The sequence below is a fragment of the Megalobrama amblycephala genome, linkage group LG21, assembly GCF_018812025.1.
Source record: "Megalobrama amblycephala isolate DHTTF-2021 linkage group LG21, ASM1881202v1, whole genome shotgun sequence".
Taxonomy (NCBI): Eukaryota; Metazoa; Chordata; class Actinopteri; order Cypriniformes; family Xenocyprididae; genus Megalobrama; species Megalobrama amblycephala.
The window spans coordinates 17,219,097-17,239,548 of NC_063064.1; the positions used below are offsets into that span (position 1 = coordinate 17,219,097).

At 36.3% G+C, this 20,452-nt stretch overlaps 1 protein-coding gene across 8 annotated transcripts in view; it reads right to left on the minus strand.

Moving 5' to 3' along the window:
* The window catches only part of plekha6 (pleckstrin homology domain containing, family A member 6), a 114,705-nt gene that overhangs the window by 27,885 nt on the left and 66,368 nt on the right, over nucleotides 1-20,452 (minus strand). For all 8 annotated transcript variants that reach the window (XM_048173612.1, XM_048173606.1, XM_048173605.1 and 5 more), the window contains one exon: nucleotides 10,491-10,591. In XM_048173612.1, coding sequence (XP_048029569.1) covers nucleotides 10,491-10,591 — 101 coding nt within the window. The remainder of the gene's footprint in view (nucleotides 1-10,490; nucleotides 10,592-20,452) is intronic.

The window sequence follows — 20,452 nt, forward strand, 5'->3', positions numbered from 1 at the left end:
GTGCTAATTTGTCAAGTTGTTGCTAAAATAATGATTCAAAGTGTTATATTATAATGTGAAGAGGTGACGTGAAGTTCATAGGTTTCCCAGATGAACAGTTAGTTAAAATTTGATGTTAAATAGTATAGCATTGGACCCCATTGACTTTCACTGTATGTACAAAAATATGTTCTTAATAAAATTATTAAAATAAAATAATAAAAAAAGTAATACAGGTTTGGAATAACATGAGTGTGAGTAAATAATAACAGGTTTTTTTATATATATATTTGGGTGAACTATCGCTTTAAATAAACCTGCAGTTTTAGAAATCTAAACCGGTTTTTAGTGATGCTTCATTGCTTGTAAATCACTTCCTCAAAGGTGGGTTGAAATTGAGTCTTAGTGCATCCTGGAGACATATTTATGTTCTACAGGAGACATTTGAGTTTACAGTGGCGTCACATGTCAGACTGATCTATCTTTACAGACCTCCTCTTAACTACCAGGTACTCTTTTACCCAAACAATCACAGGTGCCTCCTTTTCTTCTTCACAAATCAGAAAGAAGAACTTCCCATCACATAGTATGTCAGTGCAAGACTATATTTAGTCCAAGCTTAATTATGTCCTAATTGAAAATGTTTGTCATCATTGGTCTGTGAAGAGGAATATAGTTCTCACATAGTTCTCTCAGGAACGTGAGAGCTCAATATCTTCCTAAGGAATTCCACAGGCTCAGTCAGACCTCAGACAAGAACTAGCACAAGATCAATTTTTATTGTAGTTAGCCTGAGGAAATAAGCCTACGCATGTGAAAATCGGAAAGTATGTATTAGTATCCTGCTCTGTGTAGGATTTCATATTATAATGACGCCCTCTTTTTGTGCATTTGCTGATGCAAGTAAAGGCAATAGACCAGACTAGCAGATGTTCTGATAAAACTGACATTCATTTGACCCTTTTACTGCAAATAAAAGAAGGTCAAGCTACATAGTCTTGTTGTAATCGGAGTGTGCTTTGTTGTCTTTCTCTGTGCCAAGAGAGTCTCCTATGGCACTGGCAACAGAGGTGTGGCCTGGGCCGCATTAGCTACTATGATCCATCACACAGTTGAGAACCGTAGACTTAATCGAATGTCCAAGAGAGCCAATTTATTGGTAATGCCAGGTCACTATTTCAGTGGCCACAATGAAAGTCAATGCAGGTTATTTCCTTTGAGTATAATTCACTAAATATACTTTCCCATCTCGGCCTTGTTTCACAGCTGAGCCATCACATCATGGCTTTTTACACCACAACACTATCTGCTTTAGATAGGATTTCTTTACAATTTTGTTCTGGTAAATCCCTCAATGGCCTCAGAAATCCTCTTCTCACCATCATATGAATAGTGATTCTGTAGCATCTTGAAGAGAATAGAATAAAATAAAACAGAACAGAATAAAATAGAATAAAAAATTGAATAAAATAGAATAAAATAAAATAGATTAACATAAAATAAAAAAGAATAGAATAAAATTAATTAACATTAACAATAAAATAAAATAGAATAAAAAAGTAAAATAAAATAATAGAATAAAATAACAAAAAAAATCAAAACAAACAAAACAAAATAAAATAATAAAATGAAATAGAATAAAATAAGGCAGAATAAAAAAATAAAATAAAATAGAGTAAAGAATGTAATAAAATAGAATAAAATGAATACAAAAAAATAAAATAGAATAAAAAATAAAATAAAATAACAGAATAAAATAACAAAAAAAATCAAAACAAACAAAACAAAATAATAAAATAATAAATAAATACAAATAAAATGAAATATAATAAAATAAAATAAAATAGAAAAAATAAAATAACAGAATAAAATAAAACAACACAAAACAAAATAATAAAATAAAATAGATTAACATAATAAAGTAAAATAAAATACAATAAAAAATAAAATAAAATAGAATAAAATAAAATAACAAAACAAAACAAAAAATAATAAAAAAATAAATAAAATACAATAAAATAAATTAACATAAAATAGAATAAAGAATATAATAAAATAGAATAGATTAAAATAAAATAAAATAAAATAAAATAAAATAATTGATCTGGGAAAAAAAAGCTCAGAGAATGAGCAGTTCACCCGTCTACACAAATTACAGCAGGTGCCGATGCCCAGAGCAGCTTAATGTAAAAACAAAGGAATAAGGGCAGTTCTCTGCCTTATTTTTTCTAGTGCCAGATGGAAGAGGAAGCAGACAGTCAAGCCTCCGCAGATATGGAAATGACAGTCCTCTGCTTTCCTGTCTCCCTGCCTCTGTCATTCTGCCTGTCTCTCTCTTTTTCTGAGCCTCTGACACAAGTAGTAGTATACTTTCAGTCATGCGGAGCTAGACTCACTTGTTTTTGATCCTTATGTTTGCTGATCCTGGAGTCCAGGGGGCAGGGACATGTAGACATGCTAGTGTAGACAAACATGTTCTCAGAAAACTATGATACCAAATAGGGCTGTCAAAATACAAAAATGTCAGTAGACATGTTTGACAAAGCAGTTAACAGCACGAGCTCAAACAACAGAAAAAAAAGGGGGGAGAACTGCAAAATGAATGACTGCAGCTACCTTTAATAACTAGGCGTCACACAGAGCCGAACGACTCCATGTGTGTGCTCTGTCTACCACCGTACTTTACAAACATGCACACACACACACTCTCTGGATGGTGTGTGTCTGCTCTGATGTGTACTTCATACACAGCAAACAGACAGAGTCCACATGTCTGATAAGAGAGAGACACCTCAGCCCCGCACGCTAGGACAAGGTAACCAGCCGAGGGCTGCTGGGAAGAGCAAAGTGAGCTCAGGAAAGACAACAACAACTGCAGAGACAGGCGAGAACACGAGGTTTGATCCAAATTGCAATCAACAGCTCTTCCAGATTGGCTGCAAACTCTGTTTTCATTGTCCGCCCTACCATAGGGAAATATGTCTATCATGAATACATTACAAAAAATACGAAAGCCGTCTGGCCGTATCTGTGCATCCCACATGCAGGTTCAGCCAATGGTTCAGCCGCTGAGGACTTTTCCCTCCAGAAAAGATTTCTCAGCTCTAAGTCTGATGATGTGAGCCGGTAGACTCACCTCCTGATCTTTCATGTTTCTCCCGTTTATCCCTCAGAGAAAAGATGAATCTTAGGCTAAAAATGTCCCAACCACACAGCAGTTACACAACCAGCACTCATTAATATTGCAGCGGCTCTTATACTAGGACAGAAGAATGAGAGAGAGGGAGTGAAAGAAAAATAACCAAAGAGAACACAGAAACAAACACATATACACATTTGCCTAGCTATATATCTAAAAGCATTTTCACACCAACGGATCATTTGTTTTGTTCCGAAACAGGGACTAAATTTGTTACAATTTTGCATTTTCTTCTTGGTTCGGTTCGCTTTCACACGGCAACATTTCAAAGCGAACCAAAATTTGTTTATGCAAGTCAAATGTGAGTACAACTGTCCTCTTATTGGTCAGTGTTTTCTCAGTATCATCCAACAAAATGATTGACAAGTTAGCTCCATGAGCTTATTTAGGCTTCATTTGTAACTGTCGAGACACACGCAAACACTATATGAATGAATGTAGCCATCATAACCACTGTTAAATTATACATTACATTTGTATTAATACTGCAGCAAATTCAAACGTGCACTCTCTGGATCTCCCGGCATGTGACGGTATCAAATTTTATGTTGCAATAATTGCTGAAGCGTTATCACGGTATTGAAATAAGTTGCAAAAAATAGTGTTGTCATAGTATAACAGGTTTCAGAACTCCTTTTCTTATAACAAAAGAACTCTAAACATTTAAATACAATAACACAGTACGCTAAAAAATCAATTAAAATGTTTCAAACAGATTAAAGTGCAAAATAATTATAAAGAACAACAGTTAACGCTATATAAGGTCTCTTTATTTAACGTTAGTTAAAGCTGCAGTCCGCAATTTTTCCTCTTTGTCGCCATCTCTTGTTTGAAACCTGCAATTGCAGTCATATGCAGAACAGTTATCTGTACGTGTGTTGTGCCTCGGCACAGCTCCTCAGCGCGGATAAATCTAATGCTTGCTGTCAGTCACCGCACCGGTGGATACTGCACTTCAGAATCACAGATTCTACATCTTGAAAGTATGACCAATATAAGAATTTTCACTGGAAAATATCATCTGAACAATTAAGTAACATGTCTGCCACTTGTTTTCTGACCAACTGAGGAAAAAAGCATGCTGTGAGAACAGGCTATAAATGATTCGCTACCAGCAGCATCCTCACGTGATAAAACTGACTAGCCTGGACTCCTTCATTTCTGTTTACGGACGTGACGTAATGACGCACAGGCGAACTGCTGCATGCTTGAATTTCCCGCAGAAATCCACCATGTCGCTCTTTTAAGCTTACCGTTATGAATCGAGCTAAGATAATGAGATAGTTTTGAACACTGGCTGGTTATGTACTTGCTCAAAAATTGATTTTGGATCATTTTTAACCAAAAAAAGTTACGGACTGCAGCTTTAATACATTAACTAAGATTAAGAATGAGCAATAGCTACATTTGTTACAGAAGGTATTATTTTTTGTTAATATTAGTTAAAAAATGAAACTGATCATTATTAGTTTTAGGTCCATTAAATAATAATTACAACTTTTGATTTTAGTAATGTTAATAAACATTAACTAGAAATGAACATTAACTAAGATTAATAAATGCTATTTCAAATGCTATAACAAAAGTATTTTTCTTTGTCAGTTTGGTAATAATGAATTGACATGTTAAGTAATGAAGCCTTAGGTCATCAAGTGTTACTGAACAATAACAAATAATCAGAACATTTTCAATAATGTTGGAGTCCATATTAAAATATAAAAATGTTTAATATGAAAATATGAAAATAAGTCTTTAAGTATGAAGTATTTGGTGCTGTGATGAACAACATTGGGAAGACAAAAAATATTCAATGGCTGTTTGAAGCATTTTAAATAGTAGCGCAGCTGCTTTGTTTACGGGTTTTCCGGGGTAACCGCAGCATTTCTGCTGTTCCATCAGCGCTCTCTGCTGTCAGAGAGTGAATGTGCATCATTCAGCGCATCTCAGCGCGTCTCCTTTACACGTTCCGGTTCCGCCACGTGCTTCTCATGCACATTGGGTTTGTTTACATGGTGCGCGTGCCTCTTTGACGCCGCATACAGCAGTGTTGTGCATTTGATGGGTTGATGGGTAAAGTAGTCTTAAAATGTAATATAAATATTTTAATAATTCGTAATAAATAATTATTCACGTTATTTTGAGGTGCCCATGGTAACAATATCGTGCATATTCATTATCGTGATATATCGTAATATTGGCACATGTCTAGACACATGTAAACACTATACGAATGTTATAATGCAGCCAGAGTGGAAATCAAGGCTTCATCGGGACAGCATTCTTGCATGGAGAAGCACATTTACACAACATCTTAAGACAGTGGTCTCAAACTGCTGGCCCGTGGGCCATTTACGGCCCGCCCACCCCCTCTACCCGGCCCGCAACTGATCTCAAAAATAAAACATAATCCGGCCCGCTAAATTATTATTATTATTATTATTCTCGAGTAGCTACCTGTCTGATATGCAAAGAAAAAGTTGCCGTTCTAAGGGGCATTCACATATCGCGTCACATAAGCGGCTGCGCCGCATTCTCCTTCTTTCCAATGCGCTTTCGCTCCAGTGGCGTCTGTCGTTGCTATGCAACCATGAGCCGCGCTCTCAATCGCTTCTATTATGAGCGCGCTTGCCTAAATTACAGTAAAAGCACTCGACTTTAAGTCACGAGCGTCGATTTAAACCACCGAAACGCGTCTGATACAGCCATTAAACGTTACCGATGCTCAAACGGCATCTTGGAGAAATGCGCTGCCAGGTGTCTGTCAAGGAACAGAAGAGTGTACAAATGTATTCAGGGATTGTATTTGTTCAGTACAGTGTTGGTCAGTGCAAGATTTAATGTTATTTAAGCTAACATAAAGTAAGGGAAAATACTTCCACTAAATATTAAAAACTAATAATGTATGTAACAATGAGAGAATTTTATTTTTTGTCAAAATAAAGATATATATATATATATATATATATATATATATATATAAATATATATAGCTCCAGCTTTTTGTTCATTTCTGACCCCTCCACGCCACAAGTGTTGATGGTTTTGTTCCTAAATTACTATTTTTTTTTTGCACCTTGCTGGATGTGAGAAGTTGCACCAGACTATTGCAATTATTAGTATATTAGTAGTATTATATTAGTAATAGTATTATATAATTATATTACACTCTGTAACAATGAGAGAGACACTGCTGTTTTCATTTAGTATGGTAAATAAAATATTTATAGTATAGGTATAAAGATATTTTAGTAGGCCTAATGAAATTTGATGTAAATGAGAAATAATGCAAGGGAAAGTAAATTTTCTGAAATGTTGCGCTTTCTTGCGCTTGAATGTTAATATGGCCCTCCTATGAGGTGTCAATCACAGAAACGGCCCCCTGCCAATTTGAGTTTGAGATCCCTGTCTTAAGATGAAGAGCCACTTTTTGGTTTTCAGCTACGGTAACTAATGTGCACACTCACAGAATCAGACATTACTGCTTTTTATATAACACATTTCCCTTTATGAATCATGATATCGTTTGGTCCGTTGGGTCGGATTGCTCTCACATTTAGTTAGTTTGAAAGCGTACTGAGACCAGCTCTTCAAGGAGGTCTCGGTACGCTTGTTTGGTCCGCTTTTGGTGCACACCCTTGCATTTCTGCAGTCACACCTGCCCAAACAAACTGCACGAAGGGGGACAACAAACTCTAGTGCGATTCAACAAAACTAAATGAGGCAAGTGTGAAAGCACCCTAAAATAAATTGGGCTGAGAAAGAAATTATATTACTGTAAAACATTACCATCCATTGGTATGGATGCTAATATAGTTATAGTTATTGTGTTTAGTGTGAACAGGCCTTAACTCCAAATTTAAATTTAAAAGAGAGTCTCCCAAAGGGAGGTATTGTCAGATTTAGTGTACTTCTAGGGACAGTTTTGTCCAAAAAATGTATCCAAGTGTCCACACACATACTGTACACGTGTGTGTGTGTGTCTGTGTGTAAGGCCTGAAGCAATGCAGAGTAAGAGAGTATTAGACTCCCTTATGTGAAACTGAAGAATATCCCGTGCCCAGAAGCCAAACACCAGTTTTGATACCTTTTACACAGGAGAAGAATTTCATAAAAGAATTGGCAACACTTCCAGGAGAAGAGTCTGAATAAAAAGACCCAGGGCAAGATGCACTGCATCAGATGTGTTTCAGGTTCTTTTGTGAAGGCAACATGATACATGTAACCGTTCACTGTCACAGAGCACGATGAAGAATGGTTGACTAAACACACCTTCCTTTCTCTCTCTCTCTCTCTCACACACACACACACACACATGACAAACACATTTCAATATTTCCTGGTTAATTGTTAACACCAAGCTAGGTTCAAAACATGCACACAGGTATTTTTAGATATACAGTGTGACATATATGATGGTGTCATGATTTTTATTACGGCTACCATAAAAATGACCCTGTGCTGACGTGGCTCCACACCGAAACTAAGGGTCTCTGTGATATGAAAAAGAAACGCAGCACACCTTTTGCCTCAGGGTGCAGATGCAAGAGGCTACTGGATCCTTGTGACTTATGGTTTGCTTTGTTCTGCAAATATATCTCTGGAGTATAAAATAGTCTCTCTTTTGAAGGAGATTGAACAGCTTTGGATATGTTTTCAAAAACACGTGGATAGGCAGACATTGGTTTTAGTAAAGCTGTAATGGCGGTGTGTCTAAACCCACCATTTCCACAGGCGATGAACATTAGAAGTGTAAGTGTGATGCATAAACCAAGGTAAATACAAAAATAGACCTTTGAGAACTATATACACATAAAGAATGCTTTAAAGTAAATATGATCTTACAGTCAAATGAATGTTGAACCACCTGCTTTTTAAACAATATTATTTAATGGACAGCAGTTTTATACGATAGACATGCCACATGCTACACAATACATTAGACAGGAGTTGTATAGTATTATATAATTGAATCCAAATAGTAGGGGAAAATATAAAATATGTCTAAATAAATCATAAAATCAAGTTGTTATATTTATAAAAGAAGTTATTTATTAAATACAAATAATATATAAATATACACTACTATTCACAAGTTGGTGGTCAGTACGAATTTATTTTTTTAAATAATACTTTTATTAATTAAGGATGCATTCAAATTTTCAAAAGTGACAGTAAAGACTCTCATGATGCTATAAATTACTTCTATTTCAAATAAATGCTGTTCTTTTGAATTTTCCTGAAGTATCCTGAAAAAATGTTAAGCAGCACAACTATTTACAACATTGATAATAATAATAAATATTTCTTGAGCAGCAAATCAGCATATTAGAATGATTTCTGAAGGATCATGTGACACAACATGTAACACTGGAGTAATGATGCTGAAAATTCACCAAGAATAAATTGCATTTGAATATATATTCAAATAGAAAACATTTATATTACATTGTAATAATATTTTACTGTTTTTACTGTGTATTTTTTTTCAAATAAATGCAGTCTTTCTGAGCATAAAATGCTTCTTTCTTTTTATATAAATTAAATAATATTTAAATTAAAAAAATATTAACTTAAATGTATATATACATATGTACATGTACTGAATAAAAAATATTATTATTAATATTCCTAAAAATAACCCAATTTTCCATGAAGTTATTCAAAAAAACATTTATAAACAGTAAAATATTATTACAATGTAATATAAATGCATTTATTTGAAAAAAAAAAAAAACAGTAAAAACAGTAAAATATTATTACAATGTAATATAAATGTTTTCTTTAATAACGTCAATTTTCCATGAAGTTATTAAATATTATTATTATGTATAAAAAGAAAGAAGCATTTTATGCTCAGAAAGACTGCATTTATTTGAAAAAAAAAAAAAAACAGTAAAAACAGTAAAATATTATTTCAATGTAATATAAATGTTTTCTGGGGGGTTGTAATAATATTACATTGTTATAATATTTTACTGTTTTTACTGTATTTTTTTTTAAATAAATGCAGTCTTTGAGCATAAAATGCTTCTTTCTTTTTATATAAATTAAATAATATTTAATAACTTCATGGAAAATTGAAGTTATTAAAGAAAACATTTATATTACATTGTAATAATATTTTACTGTTTTTACTGTATTTTTTTCAAATAAATGCATTTATATTACATTGTAATAATATTTTACTGTTTTTACTGTATTTTTTTTCAAATAAATGCAGTCTTTCTGAGCATAAAATGCTTCTTTCTTTTTATATAAATTAAATAATATTTAAATTAAAAAATATTAACTTAAATGTATTTATACATATGTACAACTGAATAAAAAATATTATTATTAATATTCCTAAAAATAACCCAATTTTCCATGAAGTTAATTCTAAATAAATATTTTTGCATAAAGCATCATTCAAATATAACTAAATGTTTAAAAAGCTTAAATCAGAAATTAATCTTAACATAGCTCTGACAGAAGCAAAACTTATTCCTCCTCCCTGTTTCTTTTAAAAGTATTGCCAAAGGTCATCAACGCTTCAGCTGTGCCTCGTCTGTTGCGTTCTTACTTCCTATTGGTCAGTTTAAAAGCCAGGTGCTATATATATAAAAAAGCAGTTTTACTAGAAATCTAACAAGACCTGCAGAGACACGACATCAGATTCTTCTCCTGCCCAACCCTTAGGGGCCCCGCGGAGCCAGAGGCAAGAGATATAAACATAGTTACCCAACACATAACGGTCTCACATTCTCCACAAGTGGAACGAGCACACCTACAATCGTATGCTCAAAACACATCTTCACATGCTACCCAGCATGCACCCTGTCTAATCTAATAGAGCTTCACAAACAGGCTAACCATAATCTTATTTACTAAATTATGATAACTCACCACAACACCGTCCTCTCACAGAGCAACCGGGGCGTATACCCTCCGAAATACTGTGATCCGTTATATATGCATGCTCTAAAGGTCTGTGTACTCAAACCCAGTCGCCCGGGATCATGATGAAAATATAATCTGACATTATGTTTGTCCTTCTGGCACATAGTGTGCAAACACATTCGGGAACACATGCAAAGATGCAAAGTCCACTGCATGTGTGGGTGTGCAATCAGAGTAAATATAGAGTCAGTGGCTTTGACTAAAAACAGATACATGGTCATTGAATCATGATTAATTCAGAAACATCGCTTAAAGTTTCCTATCATCATATGACCTACACTGACACCGAATGCCATGTTTACCTGTCACCCCTCCCAGCCCTTGTCCTGAAAGCTTTCAAAACATTTGTTAAAAATGCACAGAGATCACCAACCTTAAAGGCAAACTTGCGGCTGATGTTGTCCGATGCCTGGACTGGTCCAATCTTGAAGCTGAGAAGAGGAAGGCTGCCCAAGACTCCTTCTTCTTTATCGTCTGGATGGAATAAACATTAAAAAAGGGGGAAAAACAAACCAACATTAATGCTAAAGAACAACAAAATGAAAAATAAAAACAAAACATCAGTATTATATCATTCCAACCTGGATTTTAAAAAAGCTGATTATCCAGTTAGGTGAGAAACAACTCTGTACTGAATCAGAAAAGTCCAACTTTCTGTTGTGTGCCGCTACATTGGTGATGGTAGGCAGCGGTAATAGAAAAGCAGGTAAACTGCAGGTGAATCCCATAATAGATATCCATTTTTATCCCAGCGCAAAGCAACGCTAATAACACTGAAGCAAGCAGCGGCGCACAGCCTGGGAGAGAAGCGCTCAGGCTGGTTAAATAATGAAGCACATCGTTAAATTTTCATCGCGAGGAGGGCAATGGAGATCTAGTGTTCTTGCTCTCGATCTCCCGTACTGAGAGCCGCTGCTGGGGAAATGCAGTGAACCCACCCGCGCGTGTGTGTGCGTGTGTTCTGACAGCACTGTGTGTGCGTGTTTGTGTGTGAATGAGAGACACAGGGAGGGACGGAGGGAGAGGAGGGGTTTAGCAGGTTGTGTTTGTGCTGTATAGAAGCGAGAGAGAGAGAGAGAGAGAGAGAGAGAGAGAGAACAAGCAAAAGATGGCTATCATCTCTCAGTGACTCAGTGCTGCAGGAATTCTGGCTCTCAACCAGCTGTACCTGCACTGAACGACCAATCAGAGACTATTATTCTGTAAACAAAAAGGCCGGGCAAAACAATTCTGAATAAGAAACGTATACTGATATGGAAAAACATGATCTCCACAACAAACTTAAAACTACAATGAAATGCATGAACACTGTATAAAGGAGGGTTGTAAAACAACAATAACCACAACAACCACCACCACAACAACAAAACACAATCTAAACCTGTCTGTCAAGGTTGTGATCACTACAGATATTGACAAGGAATGTCACTTCCAATATTTTAGATTTGTAGTTATGAGTTCAAATATAAGTTTTTTCAATGGTTGATTCTTTAATTTACAAACCCGATTCCAAAAAAGTTGGGACACTGTACAAATTGTGAATAAAAAAGGAATGCAATAATTTACAAATCTCATAAACTTATATTTTATTCACAATAGAATATAGATAACATATCAAATGTTGAAAGTGAGACATTTTGAAATGTCATGCCAAATATTGGCTCATTTTGGATTTCATGAGAGCTACACATTCCAAAAAAGTTGGGACAGGTAGCAATAAGAGGCCGGAAAAGTTAAATATACACTTTAGGAAGAGCTGGAGGAACGTATTAGGTCAATTGGCAACATGATTGGGTATAAAAAGAGCCTCTCAGAGTGGCAGTGTCTCTCAGAAGTCAAGATGGGCAGAGGATCACCAATTCCCCCAATGCTGTGGTGAAAAATACTGGAGCAATATCAGAAAGGAGTTTCTCAGAGAAAAATTGCAAAGGGTTTGAAGTTATCATCATCTACAGTGCATAATATCATCCAAAGATTCAGAGAATCTGGAGCAATCTCTGTGCGTTAGGGTCAAGGCCGGAAGACCATACTGGATGCCTGTGATCTTCAGGCCCTTAGACGGCACTGCATCACATACAGGAATGCTACTGTAATGGAAATCACATCATGGGCTCAGGAATACTTCCAGAAAACATTGTCGGTGAACACAATCCACCGTGCCATTCGCCGTTGCCGGCTAAAACTCTATAGGTCAAAAAAGAAGCCATATCTAAACATGATCCAGAAGCGCAGGCGTTTTCTCTGGGCCAAGGCTCATTTAAAATGGACTGTGGCAAAGTGGAAAACTGTTCTGTGGTCAGACAAATCAAAATTTGAAGTTCTTGTTGGAAAACTGGGATGCCATGTCATCTGGACTAAAGAGGACAAGGACAACCCAAATTGTTATCAGCGCTCAGTTCAGAAGCCTGCATCTCTGATGGTATGGGGTTGCATGAGTGCGTGTGGCATGGGCAGCTTACACATCTGGAAAGGCACCATCAATGCTGAAAGGTATATCCAAGTTCTAGAACAACATATGCTCCCATCCAGACGTCGTCTCTTTCAGGGAAGACCTTGCAATTTCCAACATGACAATGCCAGACCACATACTGCATCAATTACAACATCATGGCTGCGTAGAAGAAGGATTCGGGTACTGAAATGGCCAGCCTGCAGTCCAGATCTTTGACCCATAGAAAACATTTGGCACATCATAAAGAGGAAGATGCGACAAAGAAGACCTAAGACAGTTGAGCAACTAGAAGCCTGTATTAGACAAGAATGGGACAACATTCCTATTCCTAAACTTGAGCAACTTGTCTCCTCATTCCCCAGACGTTTGCAGACTGTTATAGGGGATGCCACACAGTGGTAAACATGGCCTTGTCCCAACTTTTTTGAGATGTGTTGATGCCTTGAAATTTAAAATCAACTTATTTTTTCCCTTAAAATGATACATTTTCTCAGTTTAAACATTTGATATGTCATCTATGTTGTATTCTGAATAAAATATTGAAATTTGAAACTTCCACATCATTGCATTCTGTTTTTATTCACAATTTGTACAGTGTCCCAACTTTTTTGGAATCGGGTTTGTATTAGTCCTCTCCAATCCTTAAAACGCTGTCTGTATGCTTATTCACCTCCTCCATGTAGTATTTTTGTCCTATTTTCCAGTAAAAATGTCTAAATATATTTAAAACAAGATAAATCTTCCTGAGAAGTAAAATTGCATAAGATAATGAGACATGGTTTCAGAAAAAAAAAATTCTTAACCTGTTGGCATATTGTTATATGTTGTGTTAAAGGCACAATACGTAAGATTTCTTTTATTAAAGTAACCAAAAACCACTAGAAAAATGTTACATATTTTGTTGACTTGTGTACTTACATTATCCCAAATCTTCCCAAGAATGTTTAAATCCAGAGAAATAAGCAACTTTAACCAGGACACGGACCGTGTCCGTGCGTCGCCTATCAATGTCATCATACCCACTTTACCCATTTTGTAGAAACCATGGAAACACCAAATACACTTTAATATATTATGTGTTTTATTAGACAGGTGAACAACTGTTTGGATGGATACATTCATCAACAGAAAACTAATCAAGTTATATAGCTCAACATAGTAAGTCTTATCGATTAAATCTTGTTTTCTTGATTTAAAGCGAGTACCATGTTTTACCATGCCTAATATCGATCTAGCTTACTGCAGTGTGCAACAAGTGTCTCATATTAGCCACCGAGTGAATGCAGAGTAGCATTATAACAACTTTCAACACACAAATGTATCTAATATGATAAAACAGTGCTGCTTTACCCCACAAACGCTTGACCGGAAAAAAACAGAAGCGGCGACTGCACCATAATAAAAGTTCCGCTGCTCTCGAGACGTGTGTTGTGCTTGTCTATCATTAGCAATCGCTCCAGCGGCCTCGTTTCTGCTCGCACAGCACTCGCCCTGCTCTGCTTCATACTACAGTAAAGTTAATAATCTCATTCATGAACATGTCCCAATTCTTTTCCACCGGTTGCTGATATGACGACAACACCTTCCATGATTCCGCGTCATCAAGCTACGTCTTTGTTTGGAATAAGCGACCTCTAGTGGTGAAAATGTACATAGTGTGCCTTTAAGTATAAATCTAAGAAAAATTAAGTTTAAAACAAGAAAATGATACAATAATAATAATAATAATAATAATGAATAAGTGAGAAAAATGAAGATAAATTCAAGTCTTAATGTCTTACAATGCCTTTTTAGTGATTTTTATATCACTGTAAAACAATATGAAAACTAAGATCAAGATTTTTTTTTTGTCAGTCTCTTATTTTTATCTGATTCTGTGTCCAAGTGTTTTGACATAGTTTTGTATACTTCGATATACTGAATCTGTTGTTTGTCTTTTCAAATGATTCTTGATATCACAGGCTCAAAAACATACGTACTTCTCATTTCAAACAATTTGTGGTAAAAGCCTTGGAAAAGGTGCAGTCAAATTTACTGTTGTAAAAATCCAGTCATTTTATTAGGAATTGCCACATTGGGATTTTTTTCCTGAGGTAAAGAGATTCCCACATGCAGATTTTGTAACAGGTAGAAGTTGGTCATGAAAATTTGCTATGTTGGCCAACAGAAAACTGCTCGGTTTGAAAGTGACTTCTGTGCGAGCTGTGCTTCATACATGGCTACACTATTGACAATGGATAATGGACATTTTTTGCTCCCAAAATTTTGCTAACACGACCACACAGTCGGCATGAAACCAAAGTTGCAATAGTATTGTCTTCCCTATTGCGAGTCTGTATATCTGGCTGAAGCGGCTTCTCGAACAAGAAAAAATGTAGGGCGGGACTTGAATTTTTTCCATCAGAAATTGATTGTGGTTTGATATTGCTGTGATTTCATGTGAGTGACAGGTTGTCCCGCCCCAACGGGAAAAAACATGATCAGAAAAGAGATGTCACGACTAGTGCAAGTACAGGGTGACAACTGACCTATCAGATGTGTCTGAGGGAAATTAGATCTAAAACTAGATTCTCTGTTACGGTCTCTTCTTCTTATTTGGCATACAGCTCTGATATCTGCAGTGACAACAACAGCGAGCCATTTTTCAACGTCTCCCCACGTTCAGAATACCAATCGAGGCATTAAATTGCTCTGTCGCACATTATCCAACTCTTTAGAACAGCGCAGTTGGGTAGATGGATGCGGGGTGATAAGAGGACATAGGGTGTTGTGCCTCCAAACACAGTGCCGTCTCTAAGATATTAAGGGCAGCCGTGGAGACGTATGGGACACAGCCAGCTACTGAGTGTTGCTGATTGTGATTTTTAAATAAATGACCCTCTCATCCCAGTGAGCCAGTCAAGAATAGAAAGAAACTTCCTGGTGTTCCTGGAGTGTGTTTGTTATGCCACTGACAGTGACTCTCATTAATATTGTTATATTGTTATGCGCTACATTTTTGAATATACAATGATCTTTGTGTAAAGTAGTTGCAAAATTTATTACAATGCAAATGGGATGACTATGTTTGTTGGCATACTGAAACACAAAAATAGATATATGTGTATATGCTATATATACACAGTATATCTAATATATATTTCTGATTTCCACAGACATTGAGGCCAAAAGTAGGAACAGTTCTATTCCAAAAATTAAAACGAATGCACTTCCTTGCTCACTACATAGGCAAGGAGACTTTTAGCATGTTGCTAAGCTAACACACACTAATAATTATAATATAGCTGCAAGCAGCGATGGCGGGCCCAAGCCCGGTGGCACCCAAACTTTTGAACAGTAGTGTATAATACATCATTTTATATAATAAACTCACTGAAAATTTTTATTGATATTTTTCAGTTCTTAAAGTTAGTTCAAAATCAATTTCTCTTGCTTTCTGCACCTCGTCTCATACCATTTTTTTTCATTGAGCTGCTGCAATGCATTCTAGGATCATCTTCTCTACGAAGGATGTCAAGAGTGTTCACATAATGCCTTAAAACACTCCCTCCACAGGCAGCTCACCAGAGCACGTGTTTTGATGTTGCCTTCAGTATATGAGGGGTAATGGAGAGGCAGTGTGAAGTAATTAGCCAGAGAGACGTGGGCAAAGTCAACAGGGTTGAATCATGCAGCCGTAGCCCCACAGGCCTTGCTGCACTCACCGATATAATTAAAACCGCTGCACACAGAAAGCTTGATCCAGCCAAGAACCATTACTGTAGACCTCCTCCTCAGGGTAGACGCATGCACAGATGTTCCTCAAGTTTATGATTAAATTGCAGCCTGAGCTGGGAACATTTTATGATCTAATGTGATAGGGTAATGGAGCTTTAATGAGTCTCAAATTTACACAACAAATAGGCATTAAGGAGACCAGCGAGAATTTGCTCATTTGATCAGCAGGGCTAAATCAATCACCAAACACTGTTTCTGATCAGAATCCACATGTGTGAATGTGTATCCACATACAAAGCTCAAGGACACTGGATGTTGGAGTGTGGACAGCTTTATCCTCCATAGGCTTTGTGGAAGAAGACAACAAGCCTTTACAGCTTTTTTTTATTCTAGCCCAAACAAACCCCATGACATGCGTATCTGAGCAAAGCCGGGAGGCCGTCTAGTGTCTACACTCCCTGAGATCAAATGCATGGGAGTCCTGCCAAAGGTAGATGCTTGCATTAAGATAGTAAGATAGTGGTTCAAAGAAGGAAGCACCACAGCCCATAACAAAGGCCTGGAAGACTCACTGCAATTCCCACATGGGAATGAGGAAGCCTTCAAGGAAAGGAATGATCTTCAGAGCATGTTTTAAAAGTGTAAGATGTGTTGGTCTAGTGGTATGGTTTTTGTTTGGCATGGAATTGGTTCAAATCCCTACTTAATGAGAAGTACATCCAAAAATGAAAATTCTGTCATCATTTACTCAGCCTCGTGAGGTTCCAAACCTGTATGACTTACTTTCTTCTGTGGACCACAAAGGAGATTTTGAAGAACTTTTCAATTATTCAGTTTGGATGAAAAACCATTAAAACATTTATGAAAATATCTTCTTTTGTGTTAAACATGACATTTTCATTGGTGGGTAAACTATCCTTTAATATGACATTTGATATAAACTACATAAAAATGCAGAAAACATGACAGCCAATCATTTTCATTGTATGTTAAATTTGAAAAAAACCAAGACAACCTCTCTGTTTTTACACGGATGATTGGCAGTTAAAATCCCACAGAACAAGTTTGTTTCTGATATGGCACGCAAGTGTTCAGATACACAGGAACCCAGTGTCTGAAAACTGAGAACACACTAAAAACACCACTGACAGCAAATGAAGAGAGACTTTTAAATGAAATCTGACATGTTTGGAGACGTTGAGAGACTCATATTTGCATTACCTCACACAGTATCACTGTCAACTATGGTCAGGTGCACACATAAACACACAAATGGATCTAAAATCAAAACTATGTGACTGAATAGTAGCACCATCAATGTTGTTTGTTTTTAAAACAATGCACAATGAATCACTAACAAGAGTATTGCCATAAGATTACGTAATAAGATGAAAAAAAATTACATAACCTAATATGTTTTGATTTTTATTCTTCTAAATGATGCACTAGCTACACCTTCTTTAGCAAATATGAAGACAAATCACTGACTGATATTCCCAGACAGTAAAGTATGTGGATTTTAAATCACTTTAGAAAATACAGCACAGAAAACACAAAGATAAAGTACAGCGTTCCTTTCAGTAATGAGGGACACAGAGGAAAATATGCAGATAAAAAGGAGTGCACTGAAAAATTTGTCTTGTTTTCAAATAAAATTGTCTAAACTTTATGAAGATAAATTTACTACACAAATTCCATTAAGACCTTAAAGGAATAATTCACTCAAAAATTTCAATTCTGTTATTTAATCATCCTCATTCCTTTTTTTTTTTTTTTTTTACCTAAATCAAGATGTATTATCTGAAGTGTATAAGCAAATTATCTACTTTTAAGAATGTAAAAAATTAAATAAATAAATAAATAAGGCTATTATAGTGTGGAAGGCAAAAATTCATGCTAAACAAGCTTGATTGAAGGAGGGTGGAAAGCCAGTGAACTAGTGTGTTGCTGTTGACATGATACTGACTGCGGCTGGAGGGAAGGGGGCAGGACACATGCTGGACACGCAGTCAGCTGATGCACATCATCCACACCTGCGGCCAACCTCTCATATGCCCAATGTGTCCAATGCAAAGCCACTCATTTTAGAGAACACGCTATCTGCCTATGGAGTCTAAATTTAACCATTAGAGCATGGGAGGGGCTTTGGTGACAGAGAGGTTTGAAGTGTTCCAGTATCTTGCAAACCCAAAATAGAATATTTGACATTCTTGTCAAGGAATTCCTCTTTTTCCTCAAATTAGTAGGTTGATATTTCACAATAACATTGCAACAATTCATTCTTCAATATGCTGACCTTTTTTAACTTCCCACATGGTTTCCTGATGGTTTTAGCCCTTTCAGGCGCATTATGTTCATGCTATATATGAGCAATATCACAAGAGTAGCCGTGCGATATGGCTGTATATCAGCATGGCTGTGATTCGGCCGTATAGGTAATCACAGCGTGCTGATATATAGCCATATCGCATGGCTACGAGTGTGATATTGCGTTTATACAACAGCTCGACGACACGAGTGTGTAAATAAATAAGAAACAACAACAGATTGTCTTTAAAATCCTCACCTTTTGTGAGGAACTACTTCCTTCTGCCACGGATTCAAATCTCAACTTGACAGTTTAACAGTTGAGCCCAAGCCTCCGTTACAAATTCTAAAACGTCACTTTAGGACTAGTAATGAAGTTTCACTTCACTGAAACTCACTGTAATATGCAGAGTATTATGAGAGAGATATCACCTGTGCGAGTGTATTACCTGCATCTAGCTGATATTCTTCAGGTCAATCATAATCACAAAATTAGTTTGAAGGTCCGCTGAGGAAAGCGATATCTTTGTCCTTTTAACATTTAAGACATTTCCATGACAGCACTAGTCAATGCATTTGTCAGCTGCATCTCGTAAGATGTTGTTTAAAGTAAAAACAACGTCCTTGTTTCCTTGTTTCAGTCAATTTCAATATAAAAGTCTTTGCGACTGACTGACTCAGTCATAAAGACAGTCTTTGCCGCCATCTAATGGCATATTAATGTAACTTTCACTGAAGTCAAAATCACTAATACACTCTCTCAATACCAAAAAATATGGCATGTTATTTATATAAAATATAATTTATTGAACAATAATATTTAAATTAACAACAATAGCTACTATAACAGTATAAGAAGTAAAATAGGAAATAAACACAAGCAAACAGTTCAGTCAAACGTACAAAAGCAGCGCTCTAGTTAGTGCAGGATTTAATGTCAATGTAAATAAAGTTATGAAACTTAATATAGCTCTTAAGCCAAATCTATTAGCTCTGGAAAAATTAATAATAAGACCAAATATTGCCCGTTTGATATACCCAAAACGAATTATACCTCATATCAAGAGCCAGCGGCAAATTCCCGAAGGACTGGCCGAGATGAAGCTGTTCTCTGCGGGTAAATGAGCGCTAAACAGTCGCTGACGGTGTGGAGCTCACATCTCCGAAAGAGTCTAAACAAATTTTCTAATAGGCGCTATTTATTTACATATAAATCACATACCTGAGGTCTAAACAACTACAGACTCTCGCCTAAAATCTCTTAAAACTACATTCCATTACAAAATAACAGTAGTATCTATAAAAATATGATGGGTTTGCTTGTCCGCCATGAAACTTGCTGTGAGAATGCTGACAGCGGAGTGGTTCAAACGGTGAAACGGTTCCCATGGTGATACTGGTAGAATATTGCATGGCTGGAAAGACCTCTCAGCCAATCAGATTTGAGAACCAGAATGAACTGTTGTATATATATATATATATATATATATATATACACACACACACACACACAAGCATGGACATAATGGGTCTCAAAGGGTCAAAGTCATCAGGAAACCACATGGGTCTGAAACGGTTAAAACCCCAGATGTGACCAGTGTCTAAAGAACTGAGCAAAACAGAAGTCTAAATTTGAAATGAGAGAAGAACATCATGAAGGAACATCTGGGCAAAGCTACATACCAAATATCTTAACACCCTCCTCTATCCCACAATGCCTCTGGATGATGTTGATTCTCCACGCATGAGCTGTGACTGACCTTCACGGCTGGTCTAAAGGAGACGGTCATATATTCTCGTCACACAGATCACAGACGCCGCTTTCTGAGAGTGTGAGATTGATGTGTGTAGATCGTGTG